General features: G+C 42.6%; 1 protein-coding gene across 4 annotated transcripts in view; it reads right to left on the bottom strand.

Moving 5' to 3' along the window:
* The window catches only part of skd (mediator complex subunit skuld), a 62926-nt gene that overhangs the window by 9619 nt on the left and 28275 nt on the right, over positions 1–25032 (bottom strand). Inside the window, exons 2-9 of one of the 4 annotated variants that reach the window (XM_089590169.1) lie at positions 15742–16087; positions 6127–6295; positions 5876–6021; positions 5132–5343; positions 4740–5002; positions 2724–3395; positions 718–1045; positions 14–529 (exon numbers count right to left, since the gene is read on the bottom strand). In XM_089590169.1, coding sequence (XP_089446295.1) covers positions 14–529; positions 718–1045; positions 2724–3395; positions 4740–5002; positions 5132–5343; positions 5876–6021; positions 6127–6295; positions 15742–16087 — 2652 coding nt within the window. Of the gene's footprint in view, positions 1–13; positions 530–717; positions 1046–2723; positions 3396–4739; positions 5344–5875; positions 6022–6126; positions 6296–15741; positions 16088–25032 lie in introns of all 4 variants that reach the window. The other 3 variants (XM_089590166.1, XM_089590167.1, XM_089590168.1) reach the window with 3 other exon arrangements.

The raw sequence follows: 25032 nt of genomic DNA, 5'->3' as shown, positions 1-25032 counted from the left end.
TCAAAAGACTAACGGGCGTCGTTCCGGGCTCCTGCTTGATTTCAATTCGGGACATTGGGTTCTGGGCAGAGGCTAGTGGCGAAGCCACGTGTCCGAGCTCGGCCTGGCCGTTGGCGCAGCTCGACGACAGTGACGACGCCAGTGACAGCGACGACGACAACGAGAGCGACGACGACGTCGGCATCGTCGCTGCTGATATCGTCGGGGGATAGAGATTGGCGTTGCTCAGTACTCGCGGATGGGGTACCGGCAAAGCAGCCTTTAGTCGTTTCACCGGGTGATTCATCCATGCCTCCTGGGTCGAGTAGTCGTAGAGGTAAGGCAGCGAGAGCAGCTCGTCCACCACCAGGGCCTCCTCGTAATCTCGTGAGGTAAGCAGCGGTCGCTTGAGAGTCGGTGGAGCAGGTATTAGAGACTGGATTCCATGCTGCTGCTGCTGATGTTGCTGCTGTTGCTGGTGGTGCTGCTGTTGATGCAGCGACGCGGCCGCTGGGCTTGCCGCCACCTGGGCGTTAGCCGACTTTGGTCCCTACGACGAATTAAATTATCAATATTACTGTTATTTTTCAATGAGATTTTGTTTCTTTGGTAAATCTTTGATGTCTGCGAAAATAAGTGACGCATGACTCGAAACGAACTTTTATTCTCAAAGTCATATGTACCTATGGATATCATTAAAATTAAAAAAAAAAAAAAAAAGGCAATAAATAAAATTACCTGCAGCGGCGTGAGGGGTGGTTGGGCGCTGCTGGTGCTGGGCGGTTGGCTGGTAGATTGCGTCACCTGGGGACTGAGCAATCCAGCCGCCGGCGCTGCCGAGGACGGCTGTTGGAGCTGCAGGCTGCCATCGGTCGGCGGTATACTGCTCGGGGGCTCCGAATGCGGAGTTGGCATGGGCGAGGGTGCAGGCGAGGCTGGCGAACCCACCGACGGTACCGCACCCCCGGACAAGCTATTGTTGTTGCACTCGTTACCCGCGCGGGAGTACGAGGGTGGCCCACCCTCCTGGGGTGTCTTTGGCCCGTCCGTTCGACTCGTTGGTCCTCTGCGAATACAGAAATTGGGAAAGATTTATTTTGTGAATCTTTTGCTGGTATTGTTCTTATTGTCGATTGCTTGACAGATGCGATTGTACTGTGTATCGTAGGAATAATGGCAACCTATGGTTTCGAAAAAACTGTTCCAAGTGGACAATTGGATAAGTACTATCAAAGTTCTTTTGATACAGTATCACAAGGTAGAAGTCAAGAACTGAACTAAAAAAAATTTGTTTGGTTTTTATGTTATCTTTTTACACTACAGACAGTACAATCACATCGGTACCATCGATTTTGCTGTTTGGATGAAAAATGCGTGGATAAAAGCTTAACTTACAATCTAACTTTTTATGATATGATATGGTATGTTACAATTTTCAAGCGTATAAGTATGTAATATTGCATGATTATTATTTTTATTTATCTCACGAACTTTCACAATCTGTAAACTACGGTGTAAAATTAATGTTTTCAAAATATCAATAAAAGTAAATTTTACATTTCCCTTATAGTAATATAAAAACTGAACTAGCAATCGAAACCTCTATAACGTTGCATACGTACCCGTGTTGTCCAGTACTCAATTTTAAAAAAAAACTTGAATTTTACAGAGTAGTTTGAGCTCAATGAAGGCGCAATCGCATGCAGAATAAAATTCAATGGCAACCTCAGACCAGAACACATAATAAATAGTCTACCATAAACCACTACGCTACAATTAATGAAAAAATAAAAAATAACTTTTGTTACATAAACCAAAAACACAACATGCAACTGTAAAGTAACAATTACTTGATTTTGTTTAACCTCGAGATTAATATACAATTGTTGATTATTAGATTTCAATTGTCAATCATTACCAAATGACCAACATTAAATGTTAAAAAAAAAGAAAAAAAAAATTCACACATGAGAGTTTGATATTAGCGTCGATTATATATACATAAAATGATAAGCAGACGATGGTTAGACATGACACTTTTTTTATTTTTTAATCCAACCAGTATTATACAATCGATTTATGTACACATGTATGCACATGATTATGTGTGCGGGTGATATGCATTCGGATCGGATACGTTTTTTTTTTTTTTTTTTTTTTTTGTATGAAAGCGCGTCGTGCTCAAACAAAAAAAAGGCCTTTCTGTTTTCTTTTCCTTGGTGAGATGTGTATAAGCAAAGATGATTGCCAATTAAAAGTGCTGCTTTTTCGACTTGTAATTTTTATTTTTATTTTTCAAAGCAATGATTTGTTACTCGTTTTCTCGGTTCAAGCAAAGAAAAGGAAGAAAATGCACACCAAGTGCACACTCGTTTCCCTGCAAGTCAAAGTGTGTTTTTTTAATTATTCATTTGAAATTCCTGTGAATGTTAATTAGCTGATGCCACTGTTACAATCTGCCAGCAAGTACGTAATGTAAAAAAAAAAAAAAAAAAGGTTCGTGAAAGCGCCAATCAAAGACCATTTCATCACTCGTGTGGATAACAATCTGCCAAAATCTCGTTCAATCGAAACACTTTACGTACAAAAGAGCAACGAAATGATCCCCAATAACGCCAAGCCTTTCGGTATGTATGTATACATAGGAAAATGACAGTAGAATGACAAAAAAGAAGGACGAGAGATGTTATAGCTGATACTGGTGTATCGATCGTTTAAAGAGCCTGGGCAGAGGCGTTACCCACCTTGGGGCACTATTGGGAGGAAGGTTTGGACAATTGGAGCTGGTAGTCGCAACAACAACAGCACCAGCAGTCGTCGTCGTCGTCATCGTCGTTGTACTCGTCGTCGTATTCGTCGTAGCACCAGCAGCCTTGGCTCGCATAGCAGCAGCAGCAGTGGAGCTAGCAATTCTCGGAATAGCATCCCAGTGCTGGATTTGCCGACGGTGGAACGGCACCGTAGCTGTCCTCCTGCTTCCTCCTGACCTTTCGGATCTTTCCGACCTGCTGGTCGTACTACCACTTCCTCCTCCTCCACCACCTCCAGCGCTACTAATATTATTGTTGCTACTGCCACTGCTACTGTTGCCCGATGATGTGGTGCTGCTGCTGTTACCAGCCGATGACGATGATGATGAAGAAGAAGAAGAAGAAGATGACGAAGAAAAAGAGGACGAAGAAGAAGAAGAAGAAGTGGTCGTGGTGGTGGCGGTGGCTGGTGAAGAGGAGGATAAGGCTAGTTGCGTCGTCGACGAGGGAGCCGAGGGTACGGCGCTGTTGTTACCGGTGACACTATTGCTGCTGCTGCTACTGCTGCCACCGCCACCTTTCCAGCCTCCGGGAGCCGAGCACCTATAACCGATCTGCTTAACGTCCTCGTACCTCCGCTTCCGTCCACCTCCTCCTCCTCGTGCCCTTTAAAGAGTTAGTATTTTTCTTGGATTCTTGCTTTTTTTCTTTTTATTTTTATTATTTTTTTTTTTTTTCTTTACTCGTACGTTTCTTTTCACTTGTACACTTGAAATATTCACGCTCGGATTATCTTTTCAAACTCCTTTCTTGAACCGATGTATTTCATTTTGCTACTTAAAAATTGGTTTCGGGACAGGGTTGAGTGGCGATACTGTTGTAGCGATCGATGCGAAATTTGGAAAATCACTACAACTACTTAAGTTTTACAAAAAAGTATTAACTATTTTAACACGACACACTGAGCTACGCACTTTGAAAATCAAACAGTCATCAGTCAAATTGTTTTTTTGTACATAAATACGACGCTGTATGATATTCTTCCTTTTTTTTTTTTTTTTTTGCTTTTACTTTATGTATATAGACAACCGATACTACAATAAATATACTACAGCACGCATGCAAACACGGATATTAAATTATTTGTTTGTTGTTTGTTACGTGTACCTATACTAAATGTCCATACGGTGTATTGGTATATAAATGCATATACATTGAGACAATCTTTTTTTTCTTTCCTTTAATAAGTTAAATATGAGAGTAATACAGAATATACCTTTACAGGGTCGATAATAATTAACGTACATGGAAATACTATACTTGTACATAAGCATTTGTAAGCTGCATTCTATAGATATCCAACGAACCAAATGAAGATAATGATAGAACGAAGTATTTCTAATTAAAATGACAAAAAAGGTAAAAAAATTCAAAGAACTGCAATAAGTAGACGTGTTGTTGTCCCTGTTGTGCATGCCACTAGCAATTTTCTCCAACTACGCGTTTTCCCCGCAAAGGAGAGAGAGCTATCCAAGTTCATTTGGCTGGAGTAAAAAGGTTTTGTAAAATTTTTTTCCGATTCACTGACAGAAACAAAAAAATAATATAATAATAGTAATAAATAAATTATCAGTCACAAAGGAGGTTCCGTCGGTTGAACTTCTAATGCCTCGGAACCACCGTATCGCACCAAATCAACTACTAACTCCAAAGAAATGCAAAACAACGAAACATGAAAATGAATAAACAAAAAAAAAAGAAAAAAAAGAAAAAGAGTCACGTTCGCAAACTCGGGGTCTGCAACCTCGTGCATACCAAAACGTATCTTATAACTGTATAGAATACCTAAAAATGATAATAATAATAATAATAATAATAATAATAATAATAATAATAATAACAGCAACAGCGAACAAAAGTAAAAGTAAAAGATTGAGAGGACAGTATACAACAAGACCTATACAAAGATTCGCCGGTGAAAGTGTCCGGCGGCGCACCATATGTACTTACTTGGACGAGCAGCAGCAGCAGCAGGAAGACTTGAGGGTAGGATCGACAAAGTTCCAACTGCCGAGTATATGCTCCGGTGGCTCGACCGTCGTCGTCGTCGTGGTTGGCTTGTGATGCGGACTGACGACTGGTGTCCGAGCGCCAACGATGGACTCGGCCCAGACGCGCTCGGGCAGCTCGGTGCTGGGTCCCAGGTCGCGCTGCATCGACAACGGATGCTCGTAGCTCGCGGGACTCGTGGGCGGCGACAGAGGCAAGGTTATCTCGATGCAGGGGGCCGGCGGTGGTGTCGGGGACTGGTGCTGCATCGCCGGACTGCAATGCGGGCTGCTCGTCGTCGTCGTCGTTGTCGTCGTTGTCGTCGATCCCGTGGCCGTCGACGATGCCGTCACGGGATTCTCGTCCATGTCCGTGACGAGGACGTAGCAGGATGGGTAGCGCATCCGGACCCCGCCGACGAGGACCTCTACCAAAGCTGGTAGCCCGGGCTCGAGGCACGAGCTGTTTATCGGGTAAAAGTGCTTCCACTCGTCCAGCAATTGAGAGTCCAGGCGAGCCACTTGGCCCGTCAGCGTGCCCGCCAGGCCGTACGGAGCGAGGATCACTGCAGGTATCGAGGAAAACGAAATTTTTATCATTTGTCTGTGGTTACAAACATAAAGTATGGGGGTATCGATTGTTTGGAATTAAAATTCCTTGCACGGAATAACACTGTACAATGAGAAATTAAGAAAGTAAAGCTTGGTTCATTATTTCTAAGCCAAATGAAATATGTAATTTCAACTCTGCTGTGGTGTAATTGTAACTCACGTAGCTGAACATGTATAAAAAAAAAAAATTAAAAAAAGAAAAACACCAGTTACATATTACAAGTTGCACTGTTTCGATGGATTGTATGAATCCATCGTTACAAAAATACATAATTGAAACGGCTTGTCTTGCGAATACAACAGTAGGAAAATGTAAAGAAAAACCATTTAAGTACAATCAATTACCAAAACGACCGGGGGGAGAAAATAAAAAAACTGGCAAACGATCGTGCATTGTATCTCAAAAAAAAAAAAAAAAAAAACTGGTATATTTTTTTTTCTTCCTCCTATATGGAAAAAAAAAAAAAAAAAAAAAAAAAAACTCACCTTTGACCGGCGACTGCGTTGTCTGGGTACGTTGCAAGCAAGCCCTCGTGAGATGCCTGACAGCCGGATGCTGCCTGACGTCGACGCTCGCGCACACCGTGCTCTCGCCGTGCACGAAAAACGCAAACGAGAACGACAGATGGCTACTGAAATATTTCGACATTTTAAACATTTTACTTATACACACAACTATAGGTATATAAGAACAGAAGAGGAGGAGTGGAGGGTGGGGAATAAGCAATGAAACCCACTTCGAGCATCGGTGCTTCTCGTAGCCATCGTACGGTTGAACGAACCACTTGCCGATCCGCACAAAGTCACGGGACAGCAAGCAACGCTCCATTAGATTGTGCAGCGCCTTGAACAGCAGTGACCTGCACTCGTACGACAATCCGCTTTCCCAGGAGCCCTGCTCGCTCTCTGTAAGAAACAAAACAAATTAATACGAAAAAAAAAAAAAAAAAAACCATCATTGTTTTTTTTTTTTTCATTTTTTTTTGTCCAGGCGCATTGTCACACATACCGATGCTGTTCTTTTATCTCATACTTGCATGAGTACATCTTATATACGTACAATAGACACTCGGTGGGCCAAGTTCAATGCCACCCACTCCACGCCCTCAAAGTTACAATCTTTGCACCGCTGAGGGTAAAAAAAGAAAAACATACCTCGTCCGCGCAATGTATTGGATGATTGACACGCTTGTGCGATATAGTATATAGGTACTAGGTACACTCCCATCAGTCCCTCGCGCCATATGAATATACCATTGGGTAGTATGCACCGTTTGAGAGTTGTAATTTAGAGATATGTAGTTAGTTGTTTTCAAAAGCAAGGATATGCCACAAGTATCTCAGGCTGCACAAAAGATCGCTCGGTGGTGTGTATGCGAGCTTGGAAATCAGAGGGGGGAAAAAGAAAAAGAAAGATTGGTACACCCATGGCCAAAAATGGCACTGCACGCGCACTATGTATATACTCATATATACCCGTAACGATGCGTGGAAAAAGTTTCCACGGAGGCTCGTGGGTGCATTTCAAGAGCTTCGGGGAGAGGCGAAGCTTGGCTGGGACCGTTTTTCCCGGAAATAATTCTTGTCCCACCGGGTTTTTCGACGCTCGTCGGGAAAAATTGCTGCGAGCGGTTATTGCCAAAGTTTTGTTGGTCGAGGGTTTTGCTGTTTTCGCGCTCTAAGGTATTTGGAAAAAGTGTGGCTTGCAAGGACCACGCGGAGCTGCGTTGGAAAATTTTAATGGCTCGAAAGAGACTTTTTCGGCGCGTGCGAGGCTTTCCACGCTTTGCGCCCACGGTGAGAAAAATAACCGTGGATTTCGTACCCGGAGACGGTACTACCTCGTATTTTTCCTGCCGATGGCGTGGTATAAGCGACCGGATTTCTCAAAAAATTCACTCAGGTCATTTACATCGTTCATGATCAAATATTCGAATAAGGAATGAGAATCAAGAGAGCAGTATAAATGACAGAGTTTTTTCGATCTACATTTCCCGAGGTGTATGAAATTTTCATTTAAGAATAATTAAATTTCTACAGATAGTGATAATTTGATGCTTATGATTTACATGGCGATGGTGACGATAAATTGATAAACAAATAATGCGTTTAATCATGACATATAATATGATCATAGACCTTAAACTTTTTGATGATCCTATACTATTGATTTCCGGAGTTTTACTAGTTTCCTAGGTTTCCGGGATCTGTAGGAACCCTGAATAACCATTTTTTTTTTTTTTTCCCTAATAACCATTCTAAATTAATCAATAATAATTAATTACAACGACTCAACTTCCCTCATTAAGTGAATTCAAATACTCGGAGATAGAAAAAAGGGGTAGAGCACAGTCTGTACATCCTCCGTATAGGCGCAATTATACGGCAAGTGATGTGAATTTTTTTTTTTTGAACTCGTAAGGCTAGAGAAAGGGGAAACCTTGACTATACGTTATTTCATCTCCAGGCCCACTCGTTTTAACTGTTCAATATACACAAAAGCACACTCCACAGCTATCACATGGCAGAAGACTCCGAACTGCCCTATCCAATTCAACCCTTTTGTCGCGCCATCCCATATCTCTTTCTCCTTCCATCGATATTTTTCCTTTTTGTTATTACCAATCAACCTTCGCACTCCTGTACGAATATAGAGTAAATAAACCCGCGCGCGATGAAGTTTCTTGCGATATGATTTTCAAGATTTTTGAATAAATCAGTTTTTTAATTAAAAGAGGGGCGGGAGAGGTTTGAACTTTTTTCAGGTACTCCCCGCGTGCCACAAACATCTACCATACAATTTACGTTTGGAATAACGAAATAACATCATATATTATCAAGGGAATCCAACTATAATGTTTTGAATTCAATATTGTATTCGTGATTAACAATTGAAGCACGGAAAATGGACTTTAGCACCGCCGCATTGAGCAGACGTTGAAAAACGTCAATCAGGAAATCCAATGAAACCAGTTCCCGGTGTTTATACACGCAGGGCCGAGGGTGCGGGCACTGCGATGCGGCACAAGGCAGAAAATATCCGAAAATGCAAAACTAATGGCATTATCATAATGGTACATGTGTATAATATAAACGCGCGCGCGTCGACGAGCAGAGGGTCGTGCGCGGATTTGCATCGCTGGAGGCGGGTCGGAGGGGGGTTCTATCAAGGCTCAGGAGGGAGAGATATGACGAGTTCATTGCGCGATTGCGGCCCATGCACCATCACCCGGCGGCTGTTGTTTGCTCTCTGATTCGGTTATTTGCTCCAACGACTTTGTGATCATCGCCATCATTATCTTTTTGGCGTTACACCCGATTTCGTATAATCTGGGCGACGGCGATCGAGGTCAAATTAGTTTAAAATCACAACGCCTAAGGAATACATTTTCAAAGATAGCTTTTTTTCAAGCGCAACAATAACTTTTCAACGTCCACTATCTGTACTTTTCACTATACGTTTTTGAGTATAGGTAGGGGTATAACCCTCTTCATTCATTGTTGCTTTTGAAAAATATCACCACGTACACAAACTATTGTCAATTAAAAAAAAAAAAAAAAAAAAAAAAATTCGAGAATGGTGCACGTGCTTCTCCCTGTGATCGGATAAGCCGGTTATAAGACACCCTCGCCGAGCACCGAAAGCTCGAACCGATCGTGCCCCTTCCGAAGAAAAAACAAAAGGAAATACATAATCATGCAACACTATACGCTCGTCTTACCCCTTCCAAAATCGGACTCGTAAAAAAAAGGGGGAATCCCATACTATTGTCGTACAGATAAAATTTCAGCTCGGGTGTTCCAACCGTACGCTCACATACATACACCTATTTGATAAAACACATTGACCCATACCGCCCAAATCGAGTTTAATCCAAGTAATCCAAAAGCGTTGTAGGTACACCTATATAAATATGTAATCGCAAGCTCGATTTCCGAGAAAGCTCAGGGGCGCATGCGCAGAACTTCAGCTCTCGGTCGCCGGGCGAAGTTGGCCGGCCGATATGTATACATACATGCGCAACATCGCGCGAGTGGAAAAATAAACACGTGTTCGGCGGCAGGGATCGATAAGGAACGCCGGCGCGCCCCTCCTACCCGCGACCATATTTCATTTAATACGTATGTTTTTTTTTTTCTTTTTTTCGCGCGTCCACGGGTGTTGTACATGAGTGCGCGCACGTGTAGCGCAACATACGGAGGGAGGAGTAGCCGGCTGCACCCCACTTCTGGGGTTCCCCCGGCGCTTACTGCGCGTGTGGGTGTGTATACCGGTGGCCTCTACCTCTCTCTCTCTCTCTCTCTCTCTCTGGCTGTTTCGGCCCCTCCGCGAACGCGTTCGTTCGTTGGGTTTCGCGTCGTTCGATCGGATTTTGTTTGGGAGCAAGGAAACAGAAAGTTCGATTTTTTAAGAAAGGGGTGAATCGGGGGGACGCAAGCACGAGCATTGTTAATTTTTGGTATACCAGAGACGTTATTCGATCGATCGAAGAAGAGGAGGGGGGAGGGGGTATGGGGCAGTGGCGAACCGATCGAAGTAGTCAAGGTAAGAGAGGAGGAGGAAAAGCAGGTGTTGCCGAGATTTCCCGTGGAAAACATCGTGCACGCGCGGGCGAAGGATAGGAAGGGAGATCCGGTGGCTGGATCGGGGCGCAGGATCGGGAGCGTCGCCTTGGCAACGCTCCAGTTCAGTTTGGAATCGCGGAGCGCCCTCCTGATGGTCTATATACGTTACGACTCCTGTATTATTTAGGCTTTGTTGCGCCGATACGGTGCCGGCATCAGCAGCCGTGTGTGGGGCGTGTGGATGATTTACTTGTTTACTTCGTATTGTATCTTTCGAAAAAATTTTTTTTAATTTTTTTTAAATTTTGTGTATAGATACAAGGTACAAACATGTGAATTGTTTATAATTAAAGGGTACGGGTGAACGTATAGTGAGCACCGATATCTCTATGCTATTCAACCAAAGTCCTTGTAATCCTTACACTAAACGTGAATATGCACCTACCTTCTCAATTGATCATATTTCCAATTGTAAGGTCGTATGAATAAAAAAAACATTCCAATTAATCCGTCGTTTATGTTACTTTTCTCAATTTCACGTGTCGCACTACATTTTAGTACTACATACCTATACAGTACACGCACTCGCTCGGCCGCAACTTCAAGCCACGTGACCCAGTTAACTTTGATTTTTAAGCCATATCTCATGAAATAAAACAAAGGAGGGGGAAAAAAATTGCTTATTTGCATGCACATAGCGACACGTTTTTGCAAAAATCTTCCATCATCCAAGCCAAACAATAGCGAGACATGAGTAAGTGCGTGTGTTTAATCATTTGCATCGAAAATTATGGTACACAGGCAATGGTGATGACGTTGCAAAAAAAAAAAAAAAAAAAAAAACCTTATCTGCACGTTCGCGCACATACACAAACAATGGCGTGCCAACTCGTTGACAACGCCGAATATATCTGAAGAGGGTATAGATTCTTTTATTGCTACGCTCGAACATATGTATTGAACAATACTACAATAGAATATAATATACCCTACACGTAGTGTGTATAACCTACGTATAATACAGATTAAACGAATAGGAGTATAGGTATAATAATAATAATACAAGATGGTGTGACGGTGATACGAGAGGTATATGGACAACATATTATTGTATCGATGTGTGTATGCGCGCTCGAGAAAATTCCGAGTCACGACGGCGTCGACGCCGCCTCGCCTACGTATACACATCAGGTATATACACCCATGGTGACAATGACCCACTTGCCTCGCCATCAGCAGCTTTTTGTTGTACCATATTGCACTATGTTATATAAAATTCTCTCTTATACTCGACGATTTTTTCCGATTTTTTCTCTTTTGATCTCGATCGCGGCAGCATACATCTATATATAATACATTTGATTCGTGTAATGTTATGGATAAAATGATACGGTCTTTGGGACCCCGGGGTGGTACTGTACCTATATATACATTTTTGAAGACAAACCCCTTGTATACGTCATGCCCGAGATGCGATACATCCTCATTCTACAGGTTCTGTATATACCTACGTAGAGTAGAGAGAAATATGACTTGTTGATCTTTCCCTGGGATGTGTTACAATAAATATGATGCATATCGGATGTATAACCGATGGATCACTACGATGATGTTTATTGTAAAAATATTGTATGCCCGACATTAAAATGTTTATGCAGTGATCAACTGTGCAGAAACGGTTATATGTTTCGTCGATGTAACGATTTAATAACAATTTTCGACAAATATTGCAGCTGCGTGACAATAGAGTGGGAGTTTCAAGCTATGGAGAAAAAAAAATAACAATAATAATAAAGCAGATTATGATCGACGTATGAAGAAAAAATAACTCTCATTTACAATACGCGTGTCCAATGAGTTTTGAAATTTGTCCTGGAAACTCTTGATATTTATATATTATATCCTGCACCTTGAAAACCACGTAATTTAATGAAGTAATTAAAGAAACAAAACATTGACATCCAACTCGAAATGGTAAAATCGACCAATCCCCTGGGAGCTCAAACTATAAAAAATTCCAAGCCACCCGGGACTACTTTAACTGAGGAGGCCAACAAAATCCCGTAATAATCAACAAAATTTCAACAACCCCCCTGTGATTTTCCCGAGATTCCTCTGTAATGAGTTATTGAGATGGTGATGGGATAGCCCTCGTCCGTCCCGTCCACCCGATCTTTTCCCCCACCATTGACGTCAACAGGAGAAGTGCACACGCGCGCCTTATCCCCCTTTTAGCTATACTTAAAATATGTCCACTATATCTGTAAATCTACATACCTACCAATCACCCTTTTGCGTACATATATACATATTATGTACCCAAGGACACGCGCTCTTTCGGAGCGTACGTACAGTGTATAAGGTATAGCCACGGGGATATAAGTTGGTGATAATATAATGTATGCTACGTTACATGTTCAAGGAGTGGGATAAAGGGGTTGTTGGTTGCGCATATACGTTCTGGCATCGGAAGGTCGATGACGTCCGGGGGAAATGTACACCTAATGCAGACACCGGTTTCAAGCGGCGCGCGGTGAGCGAGAGAGCATATATATATTATACCCCACGCCGCAACGATTACCATCCCAACCCTTCTTCCTCCTCCACCGACACGACGTACCTATATTTATATTATACACACGTGCATACGTGTGTTTGGGTGTCACCGGGCGACGGCGCGTGCGCGCGTTTTTGGACTTTTGGGGTTTGATGCGCGACGAAGACCCTCCCCGCCCACCCCCCTCCAACGCTGTTTTAATCGTACGCAAGCGTCTGTCGAGCTTTCGCCCACCACGTCCCTTCAGATGATTTGATCGTTGAGATACCTACCGGCGATTTTTTCGAAGATGATATTGTGTGTATTTTGGGTGCTAGGAACAATGGCTTTTTTGTGTTAATTTTCGTTACTCAGGCAAGTGTATAACTCTATAGGTATTATATCGAATATTATCATGTGGTGCGACGACGTCGGTTCTTCGTTACTTTACGCAGTGAGGGTTTTTTAGGTCAATATATTGTGTGAAAGAAGGAAAAAAAAAAGATGGTCGATAATGAAAAACCATCATCTGTGCAACGTGAATGAAAAAAAAAAAAAAACGTTTGCGATCGATTCATGTATTATGTCTTTGGATGATCCGCAACACGTGCTACGCGAAGAGGTGATTCAAGCGGATCCTATATAAAAGCGACACGCCGTCCCTCTCGATCGATGACGAGCTTCGGTTATTTTGAATTTTTACATCGGTTTCAACTAGCCGGCTTTTCCGATCAACACTATCATCAGCTCTTTCCTTACGAATATATTAGGTATAAAATTGAATGAACCGAGTGCGGTCTTGGTTCTTTGTTGTTGATTTGATTGTTCCAAAGAGGCGGTATGAAAACAAAAAACAGCCCCGTTACAGATCTTTTATACCACCGGGATTTCTAAAGGAATTAAAGTGCGTCCCTGAATTCTAATCGAGCAGAGTTCAGGGAGTGGCCGAAATTAACGAGCACGCCAAGTCGCGTTACAAATGAAACAATTGGATCGTATGGCGTTAAGAAGCGGTGGACGCTTTGTTTTTATTTAAATCAATTTAAGCTCTCGAGCGTGGGTATACACTCTTGCGTCGGCGTGAAAAAAAAGGTACGAGTATTTTCATTTATAAACACACAGGATTAGGACTGAAAACTTTATCATACGCGAGAGATTTAAAGGGGGGGGGGGGGGAAACAACCAGGGTAACAGTTGATCGGTGGACGCTCCTGCTTATACATTCTCTCTGAATGATTAGGTGAACAATGTACTCGGTGCATACTCCCCCTTTGGATGTATAGGTGTACTTGCACAGGGGGGACTAAAATTGCGAGCTCGCGTCAATTGTCGCGGTGGCGAAGCAGTGCAATATTTCCTTCGCTGCGCGCGCGCCTCTGTACCAAGTAGCGCGGCAAAACAGCCGAGACGATGCACCGCGAATTAGGCGCACTCCGTGTATATATATATATAGTTCGCTCCCGCGCTTTCCCTCGGATTTTTTTCTCTCTCTCTCTTCTTTTTTTTTCCTCTTTACCGCTACTGCTGCTGATGATGATGATGATGGCGCACGGAGAAATCTCCTCGCCGCGGGTTCTCGGCGTTTCTAGAACTCCCGGTTCCGCGCTTCGTTTCATCACTGCGCGCTTGAAACTTGGATTTTTGGCGGTTTTTGTTCATCGCTAGTTGACACAGGATAACGAAACAGCATAGCTGCTAAAGCGATGATTCGTTGGTAGCCCCCGTCAATGGTGTTTCTTTTTTTTTTCTCTTTCACGCGTAAACGATGATAAAACGTGATTTCTTTCGTTTTTTTTTTGTTTTTTTTTTTTTTTCTTCTTCTTATCCACAAGTTTCAATCGTATGCATGAAAACACAGAGTTGTCGCTCGATACCCTCAAAAATACACAAATGACAGCATAAAGTCTATATATCGCTCGGATGGAAGGAAAAAAAAAAAAAACAACGCAAGATGCTCTACAACAGAAAGTATACCTGCGCAACAACAATAACGCAAGTGAAGCACATATTCGCCTTGCACGCGTGTGCACGCACGTACTTATATACGAGCGGTGCGCGGAGTGGCTCTCTTTTTAGGCTTAACGGTTCAACCGGCAGTTCCGCAATCGGTAAGTGTATATACGCTCTCGTGTGTTGCCACTGCGCGTAACAAAAAACGTGAGAGAAGAGAGGATGGCGCGCGGGGAGGGGGGTGTTTCTCTCTCTTCGTCTTTCGCGGGAGAGCGCGCGCGAGCCGACGACTTGGTTCAGTTCAGCGACCTCCTCGAGAGAAAGAGCCGAGACTCGCGACGACGAGCGAGTGGCGAGGAAGAGACTCTTTGCTGCTGAGCTATTCTCTTTCGCTCTCGCCTTCCTGTTTGATGTTTCTTTTTTTTTTTTTCCTCTATCTTTTCCTGCACGGCGTTCGCCCACTTTCTTTGCGTGCAGGGCTTTTTAATTTTTTTTTTTTTTTTTACTTATCAGCGAGGTTTTTTTTTTCATTTAGGATATTTTGGTGTGGGGTCCAATGGGAAAAAAAAAAAATCACGGGCGACGGAAGAAATTTTGAGAAACCGGAAGTTACATACTGGGCGCAGGGTTCATTGTTCGCGCGATCGGGTGAGCATATTACCGAGATTAGGGACTATCAATGGCTGCTATGACGTTATACTTATAAACAGAACAGCATCGGTATGTCCACGCCGTTTCTACGAGTACTTGGAAACTGAAAGAGTTTTTTTTTTTTTTTAATAAGCTGTTCTACGTTATGGTTACAGTCATTCATCATTGCACTATATGTTGAAGTCCTTTAATCGAAAATTAGCAGAAAATATGGCATTTTTCGAATTATTGTAAAATTTTTACTCCAAATAGATGTTTTTTCTAATGAAGTGAGCTTCAGGTACAGTATCTTCGTAAAAGGAGTTTGAAATGTTGAATTTTAATATTATAAAAAAGTTTATTCAAATTGTAAAAAACAAGAATTTTGCATACCTTGGACAGAGGGAAACAAATTGAGACTCAAAAAAAACAACTGTTATTGATGAATCTCGCGAAATATTAATACACTTAATTCAAGCTCACAAATTTTTCTACATTCCCGAAGGTGCATTTTGCTTCGGAAGTTGTGCTTGAAAAAAATGTTTTCAATTTCCAAAAGCTCGTGAGTAAAGTAAACTATATATATACATGGTAATGTAAAATGGCTCAAGTAAGCATGTATATATATAAGTATGAGAAAAGAAAGAAGAAAAAAAAAAAAAAAACTCACCACAAGCGACGAGCTCGGGCGACACGAAGCCCGAGAGATCGGGTTCCTCGCCGTACCAGAATATCCAGAGCTCCTTGGCCGCCTGGAGGGACAGGGGCGGCGGAGCCGGCGACGGCGCTATGGCGTTCAGGTCGAAGATGTTGGCCGAGGCGTTGGCAGCGGCGTTGTGCCCTTGGCTGTTGGCCTGGGCGGCGGACACCCGCCGCCAAACGCAGAGTATGTCGCCGGCCAGGCAACGCGAGAAACTCGCCAGCACCGGGTCCTCGAGCAGCCCGCTGTTCCCGAAGCCCCCGCCCGTCGTCTCGCCCCAGACCAGCTTCCTCCATTTTATGCCGCAGAGGTCCGCCTGTCGATCATTTCCATCGTTTACCAATTCGTCATTACCTCCTTCCTTTCTTTTATTATTTATTCATTCAATAACATCAACGGGCTAATTGCCCTTTACAAAATATAATGCCATGAAAAACATTATTAACATATACTAGCGCTATTCCAGGATTTTTAGAACATTAAAATGTCCCTTTGAGAAAAAAAAAATAAAATAAAATAAATCACGACTATTCGTCACATTCAAATAGAGAGAAAAAAGTAAATAAAAATACATACAACACTTGTTGAATCAATCATTCTATGTTTATTAATTTACATGATATTGACAACTATTGGCTACAATTTTGCAACATTGGTACATATCGATCGCATATCGGTATCTCAAAAGTGATATTCAAACATATACTACCTTTAAAAAAAAAAAACACTCAACATATTGCGCAATATATTATAAGTGTGTACGAGTTGTTTATGTCATTTCATATTCAGAATCACTAGGATTTACACTTTGTAGGTCTTTACGAGCGATAAAGCGCAAATTATTTCTCGACGAATCACACTTTGCCAGATTCGGCCATTTTTACGTCGAAAGCTCCTTCGCACACGATTGCCTAAGAAAATTTAAATACTCATTATAATACATCGTAGGTATTATAAATTGTTAACAAAACAGGGAAAAAAAAAAAAAAAACAACAACAACAAATTGTAACGTTTTCCGAAACGCGCGTTCTCACCCTCTATATGAACGCGCAAAAATCTCAAACGTCAAACTCGCGTGCGATGCAAAGCGCACACGTGCACGCAGTTATCGCGCTGTGTCTCTTCCCCCTTCTTTTGGCGCGTCCGCAACCGTCCACAACAACGTGTTAGGCGCGAGAACGTGTATGAGCAACCACACAGTATACCTATAGTTCGCGCGTCAAGTTGCCAATGGTTATTTTCGGCGACGGACCGACGACAATTGGATCGCCTCTCGGTGCGTTGTATGTGACGCATTTGCAGGAGGGAGGTAATCATCGGGCGTATAAACACATCGCGTGTGCACTGGAGGACGAGAGAAGTGAGAGAGAGAGGGGGGGTAGTAGATCTTAGGTAGTGATAAGGGGTGCGAGGTAGTGTGTGCGGGTATGGTACTTTTCACATTTTTACTCGCGATGATCCGGTTATTACGCGTGTGTGGGACAGGTGTGTATTTTATTAATAAGGATGATGACACGAGAGGGAGATTACGTGTGGTGAATGAGTTAATTTTTATGTCGGATTTACATTTTTTCTTTTTTCTTTTTTTTTTATTATTATTAATAACTTGTATTGATTTCATTGGTTTTGGACATAAATAATAATATATTATGATTTGTATGAAATCGTACCCGTTATTTATCATTTTTCTCGAAAATATTTCAAGTAATTAAAACCCTCTGTTCGGTACTAGAATACAATAATAACAATAAACATCGCTAATGCACAAGACAAAATGAACCTTTCAAATTTAAAGGGAAAATTCTTTGAAGTTGACGTTCTTGATGCAAAAATTTTTAGCCACAGCCTGGTCTTATGAATTGTGTAAAAAAGAAACGTCTCGAATGGAATTTATTGGACAAGTTTACACTTAAATTTTTCACAAGCTCGAGATAAATAAATAGCGAAAAAGCGTAGAAACGGTGCAGGAAGAAAAAAAGGAAGAAGGACACGTTAAATGTTAAGACAACAAGTTGTTGGAACGACAGGTACGAATTTCCAGGGTAATGCAAAGACGCGAGCGCGAAAAAATAAGAGCTATACACGTTGTATCACGGAAAGGGTTATTATTATTATTTTGTATAAGGACCATTATTGATTATTCATTACTTCCAAAATTAAATATTAAGAAATGAAGAAAAAGCTTACGATTTTAGGGAAAAACATGGAACTTTAATAAGTCTTTGGAACGGTCAAAAGCACGAGCATTGTCTCGTATGTACTACCTATAAAGCTTTTTTAGCCGCCCACGATAGAAGTAAAAAAGAAGCCGTTTAATTCGTTGAGCGGGAAATTCAAACATTTAATTCCCATTGGCCGATTCGATCACATAACCTCTATCATTGGTCAATTTTATACTTTCCGCTCAACGAATTAAATGGCCTCCACTGTACAAGCAACGAATACATTCAAGGATACAAAAGAGAGTCGGTTGACTATCTTACACCCAAAATTACACATAGATACTACAGGTGTACGTGTAATATCGTAAATATTCCATCGATTGGGATCTTACACACGTATATATTATATACAAGCTTGTCATGCAAACGAGCGCGTGTTTGGTGAGCGCATCGACTCGTTGATTAATTTTTCATCGCATCACCCGAGCACAGGTGACAGTGCCATTATTCTTATACGTTTCCCCTTCACTAGCTGTATAGTGTTGATGTATAACACACACAAACATCGTCGGCGAGAGTTAACTAGCCTCAACGATTACGATCACTCCGGGGTATTATACGGATGTTGCACGAGTCGGTTATCTGATGCTCTATTGTCTTTTCAACGGCTGCACTTGCACTTGCGTAAAATACACACGACCATCAGCTAAAACTCACAAATAAAGTTCGGACGCCTCATAAACCCTTTAACTCGATCGATCTACGGAATATTGAACGCGTTTTGCGCGGTGTACGCACGATACACCGTGTATACACCCGCACCGTTTGCCCGAGGAGAGGAATATATTTTTGCACGCGGGAAACAACGGTCGTGTCGTAAATTGCGCGCGAATCGATGCTCGGGATATATTTTATGGATTTTAAAAGAAAAGAACAAGTAGGCAGCAACAAAAAGGTGATCAATTTACATACGCGATGCGCTCGACTGCGAGAGAGAGACAGCGCTGGTAATTTTCCTCCAATATTATTATGGGTTATTTCAATCTTTACGCTTTCTTTATTTCAGAGCAAGCTTCATTTTACACGCGAGCGAAAAATTAGCGGTGTACGCTTCAGTGCTTTTGTACGTGCAGTGTTTTGACAAGAGAAGAGCTTTGACTTGTTTTTTTTGCATTGATTTAATTAGCGTTATTGGTATATTATATACTGTACTACTTTCATAAGAGTCATTAATATCCTAAATTGGCAAGGGTTTTTTTTTTTTAAACTTTTGATACACTGAACACGTATAAAAAGATATGTAAATGGATGGACGACGTCATATGTATTCATTCACCGATTGCATGGTTGATTAAATAAATGTTAATCATGCAAATAATAATGAAAATAATAATTGCTGTACAACATTTCATGTGTCGAGAAATATAAAACTTCAAACAAAGTGAAGTTAATTACAGGACATCACGGTCATGCACGAAAAAAATCAAGTTTCTGTAGGAGCAACAAGTGAAAATATAAAAAATTCACTTTTCTGATATAGGATATAATAACCCGGATTATATGTATGACAAATCGAAATTAGTATGAACGCTTGTGCATAAGCCAGAATTCATAGGTATACTGCCAATTTTTGATACCCCGACTCGCCCCAAGTTTAATGCGATGGACACAAATGACCCTTTGAACGTCAATTTTTATACAGAAGGTGAAAAAAAATATTAAAAATTTAGCTAATCAACTTAACCCGAGACGCTTCCGGCAGATATATCGTTACCAACGATCCTAGTGCAACTCCTCTCCTTAAAAAAAAAAAAAAAAAAAAATTAAATCCAAGCAGTGGACATACTAGTATAACAATTCAATTACCTATAATAACGATGCATATATAAGTATATAAGGCGTTAACAACGTATCATAGTTTTCCCATATTTTGACTTGCTGCGAAGATTTTATTTTAATTTTATTCCCACCCAACAGCAGCTCCGTCAATTAGAGTGCACTAACGTGAGTTTATCGATTAGCAAACGAGCGAGCAAAAATAAATAAAAAAGAAAATATGAATTCAAGGGATACGAGAAAAAAGAGCATATAAGAAGAAAAGAAGAAGGAGCGATGAGGACGACGAGGACGAGATGACGCGTATAGTACGGGCGAAAGGGTGCGTTCTACGGGCCTGCCTGCTGTCAGCTACTGATCAATACACACCGCAGAGAAAGAGAGACTCCTCGTCGGCGCCTACTACCCTTCTCGCTTCACCTTGTCCTCCTTCTTATTCTCCCGACTCCCTCCTTTTGCTCCTTTTTTTTGCTTTTTTCCATTTGCATGTACATATACATTGTACTCGTACACTTAGCAACCCAATTCTTTGAAACAAAGAAAATTTCTTTACTCTCATTCCGTTAAATATTTTCTTTTAATTCAAAAAAATTTAGTCGATCCAAAAAAACATTTCGTGCAATTTTAATTTAATAAAATATTATTTTCAATTAACTTATATTTTTTTACTCATAAGAAAATATTTAACGGAATATGAGGGTAAAGAAATTTTCTTTGATTCAAAGAATTGGGTTGCTCAGTGTACAGTACCGCAAAAGGGGTTAGCGCTGCTCACCCACTATCTCATCATTTTTCTTCCTCCCTTAACGTTGCAGAGGTTATACGTATTGGGCATCGCACCGAAGCACCAAAAGTCTCATTACTCTTCGTCGAGTTGTTGTCATTTCCTTGGCTATTATTATCATCCCCCGACGATCGTTTCGCGGCTTTTCATTCCACCCGCCCTTTTGCTGCCTGAGGCGACGGGGAGGAAAAGAAGCCCACCGAGGTTTTTTTTTTTTTTTTTCCCCCAAAGGAGCGTAAGTAAGAGGACGACGTTTCTGCTCTTCGGTGCTTGTGGATGATTTTCGCCCCCCCCCCCCCATCGTCACTGCAAGCCTGCAGTAGTGCGAGTCAGACACGCTCTTCACCGTCTCTCTCCCTCTCGCGTCATCACTGCATGGTCCCAGACGCGAATGCTGGGGAGGTAGTAAAAAAAAGGGCTGCTGCTGCACCGCCGCTTCCACGAAAAATCTCATTGGCCCCTTTGCTTCATATTATATGCGCGCCGGCAAGGATACACCACCGTGGGCCCCGTGGTCTACTATACTCACCCGAAATTCGAGAAGCCGTGCGGGTCGTTGCGCTCGTCCATGCACGCGTCGCAGACGCTATATATACTCTTCCCCCCCCCAAAAAAAGGGGAGCACGCGCGCTCGACAAAAAGAAAAAGGGGGAGGTGGGGGGGGCGACGACTTATTCGTCGTTGTTGCTGTGCGTCGGCCTATTAAGTATACACCGCCGCGCCGATCGGGGATAGATTAATTTGTTAATTGAGCTGCAGACCAGGCTGGCTTGGATCCATAAGCTTGCGTTGCCTCGTCCCTGTGTTGCGTACCGTTAATTGATGCATCACGATCGAGTGTTATCATCTCGTGTGTGGTGGTTTAGGGAGCATTTGGTACTATCACACAATATACTTGGTATCAACATATTATGGGTTACAAGAGAAAGGAAAAACACAATCGCCAATATGAAGAATTGTGAGTAAGTATATTAGGTGTGCTCGGTACCTAAAGTGTAAGCACATGCACCGCCAGAAACAAGAGAGAGAGAGAGGGAGACAAGGGCTGGGGGGGGGGCACTTACATATGTATACTCACAGAGAAAGAGAGAGAAAAGAGAGCTATTGATTTTAAGGTCCCCCTTCCCCCCTCGCTGAGAGAAAGAAAAAAGGGGGAATGTCGTCGTGGGCTATACGTAAATTTGTCGCCAACGACCCTCTCTCTCTCTCTCTCTGTGACGTGCGCAATTGTCTCTCTCTTTATTTTTTTTTTTTTTTTCCTAGGCTCCACCAACTATAGTGACGGGACTGATAAAAAAAAAAAGGGGCGCTCCCGCCGTCTTTGGTAGCAGCAATGCAGATAATCGTCATTCTCGGATGCAGAGAGGAGGAGGTACCCTTGATGTTTCAAGTTCCTTGCTGTTTGCGTGCACGCCGGATTTGCCACGTTTACATCATTCCGAATGAATTGACCAACGAAAATGCATATATACGAGTCCCAAAAACAAAAGTTTTTATCCACTGAATTGGCAATTGTAAAAAAAAAACAAAAACAAAAACAGTCCATCCCCATTCCGCTGTAACGGGATTCCGATTATAGTATAGCATTTGGTGTTTAAGACACAGATGGTCGCCGTACCAATATATATTGTACTACGTTATCCCGGTAAATAACGCAATCGCTCACCTAATGGGTGGCCCTAATGAAAAGAGTAAACGTTGACATCCACGTCGGAACAGCTGAAATGATGCGAGCATCTGTATAAAACGCAAACCTCCCCCCCCCTCTCTCTCTCGAGCTTTAGTCCACGCGTACAGATATGTGTATATAGGCTCAGAGGAGGGGTGCAAGTGTTGGTGGGCGATTCGATTTGTTTCTTCGCCGGGCCGTACTATGTAATATACCGAACGCCCGGAGGTAAAATTGAGAGATGGAAGGAAGCGAACCAGGGAGAGAGAGCAGAACGGGGCGCGACGCCGATTGGCCTAATTGAATTACGTTACGGTTGCGTATACACGGCGAGGTCCGCACAAAATCGATCGAAACAACAATCATCTGAAGCGTTTTTTAAGATATCGACGGGATATTAATTAGTTCGGGGATTGTTTTATTGAAATCACCATATTTATGGTCCTTTTTTAGTTTTTACGTTACTATAGCTATACGTTTCATCGACCTGTGGACTCGAGATTATCAACGCACACGATCGGTTCATCTTTGACCTCAGATCCGAGGTGATACCAATTGGCGGAAAAATGACATCTGGATATCGTTCGAAGGAGCATATATTATACACCTTGATCAACAACGTAGCCAAAGTCGTTTGAATCCCATACTACAAGTGTTTCATGTGATGTATATTCATATTCTTTAGCAGTCGAGAAATTTTATGCTGAAAAAAAAAAAAAAAAAAAAACCTCTACACCACCAAATGTTGGGAGTAGCACGATGGTATTCCCTATTTGTATGTATACATAATTTTTCAGCCGTCAAGCATATTAACGCGAAGATACAAAATTGACTAATGATCTTTCGACGTGACGTATAATATTCATCCCGTCCCCACAAGTACGTACGGTAGCCTTTTTTTTTTTTTTATTTCTGCGATGGGTGTAAGCAGAGATGAGATTGGAAAAAAAAATAATAATAAAGGGGTAGAATCGTGAGAGACCCTACGTAGTACACATAATATACATGATGCGACGCGCACCGTGAGGGTAATTGTATAAGCGAAGAAGCAGCTTTTATATATGTATGTACGTGAGCTCTGCCAAATGAATATATAACGTTGTTGCATCACGAAGCAGCAGGAGCATCCAGAAGGTAAGCAAAAGGACAAAGTGTATACGTATACTGGGAGCAACGACGATGACGGCAGAGTCTCTGGCCTTCCTCTTTCGCGCTCGCAGGGGATGGTCCGGTGGGGCGCCACGCGCGAACGAAGATACGCCGGGCGGCCGATCGATGCCGTATACTCTCTCGCACCCACACACATCATACATACACACGCAGTATAACTATAGCGCCAGCCGGTGTGTCCTGGCGCCGCCGCCTCTTTTCCCCCCATATATATGTATCAGTTTCTGCCTCTTTGCGGAGCAAAAGTCGGAAAAATGTGTACCATAATTTTTGGCTGCTATTGTATCAGCACCGATAACACATTTTTTTTTACTTTGTTGGATAATCTCCGCGAGCTCGGGTAAAAAGATGCTCTCGGATATTCCATGTGATATATTTTCATGGTGGATCGGAGAAGGGGGGGGGGAAGGTGGGATTGATCGTGTGACGCAAAGGTGGGTACGTCCGGACGGAGATGGAAGCTCTCCCCCTTCCCTCTCGCGCTCCCGTGGGCTTTTGGTTATCGACGCCGGGGCCGGTCAGAGGAGAGATTGCGCGCGATCCTGCGCTCTGAAGTTTCCCCATGCGCGATCATTTTCGCTTCATACCTAACACACGCGTGAACGACTACTCTCTGCGCGTAAGGGGGAGGTGGTGAGGATCTTTTGTTTTTCTTTTCGATCCAATGATAATACCTATTTGGACATATGATCGACAAAGCGCTTCGAGTGGCTGTGGATGTAATAATATATTATATAAAGAGCCAAACGAGGTAAGTGGCGTGTATGTACAAGCATATTATTATACGCGCGCGATATGAATGAGACGGCTACCACGTTGTCCGTTAAATTCAGCCACGCGCGGTGGTAAAAGTGGAGAAAATAAAATAAAATAAAACAACACGGTATAAATGGCGCAGAAAAAGGGAAAAAAAGGAGGAGAGAGACACGTGCCCCCCCCCCTAACGTTAGATCCAGCCTCGGATTCAACGCCCTCCCTTAACGCCACCTCTTCTCCTCCCCCCCCCTTCTCTGTCTACGTCACGTTGTGTGGAAAAGAGGAGACGCAGTCGCACCCCTTTACAGTATATACTCACTCCAACGGGGCCAGCGCAGCCGGAATTTCAAGCTGCTGGTGGTGCCGACAATAACATCGGAACGGGACGGTGTCGGGGTTATCGGTCGCGCACGCGCCGTCCGACCGTCTGGCTTTGCACCCACCCATCGGGGGATACGACTCATATACGACGTAGGTTTTCTGTGAGTGCGTCAACGAGAGACCGAGAGAATTTATACATGTGTGTGTGGGTGGGGTTGGGCGCGTGGCGAGAGTGACGTCAAATCGGTTGGACGGCGTCGATTAGCGAGGAATGTGTCGAGCGCGCTTTTTTGCACTTTTCTCGCGCGCGACCGACTCGAGAGGCTCATTCATGGTTCACGCAGCAGTTGGTATAATAGCGCCCGAGCTCCGTATATGTGCATTGGATACTATATTATATATATACGAATCATTGTTTGGACAATGTTTTTCAAAGGGAACGCCCGTTTATTGAATACTCGTGGATTGGGTTAGAAAGGTTCCGGACTTTACGTTCGCAACTTCGTCGCGTGCATATCCTATGCGTAGTGATTGGATGTTTATAGGTACAAAGTTCTGATTT

This window comes from Copidosoma floridanum, unplaced genomic scaffold, assembly GCF_036245765.1.
Source record: "Copidosoma floridanum isolate Cflo_tuat_1 unplaced genomic scaffold, Cflo_Japanese_pri ptg000012l, whole genome shotgun sequence".
NCBI classification, from domain to species: Eukaryota; Metazoa; Arthropoda; class Insecta; order Hymenoptera; family Encyrtidae; genus Copidosoma; species Copidosoma floridanum.
The sequence above is the reverse complement of the archived record's forward strand: the minus strand, read 5'-3'. Positions and strand labels throughout refer to the sequence as shown.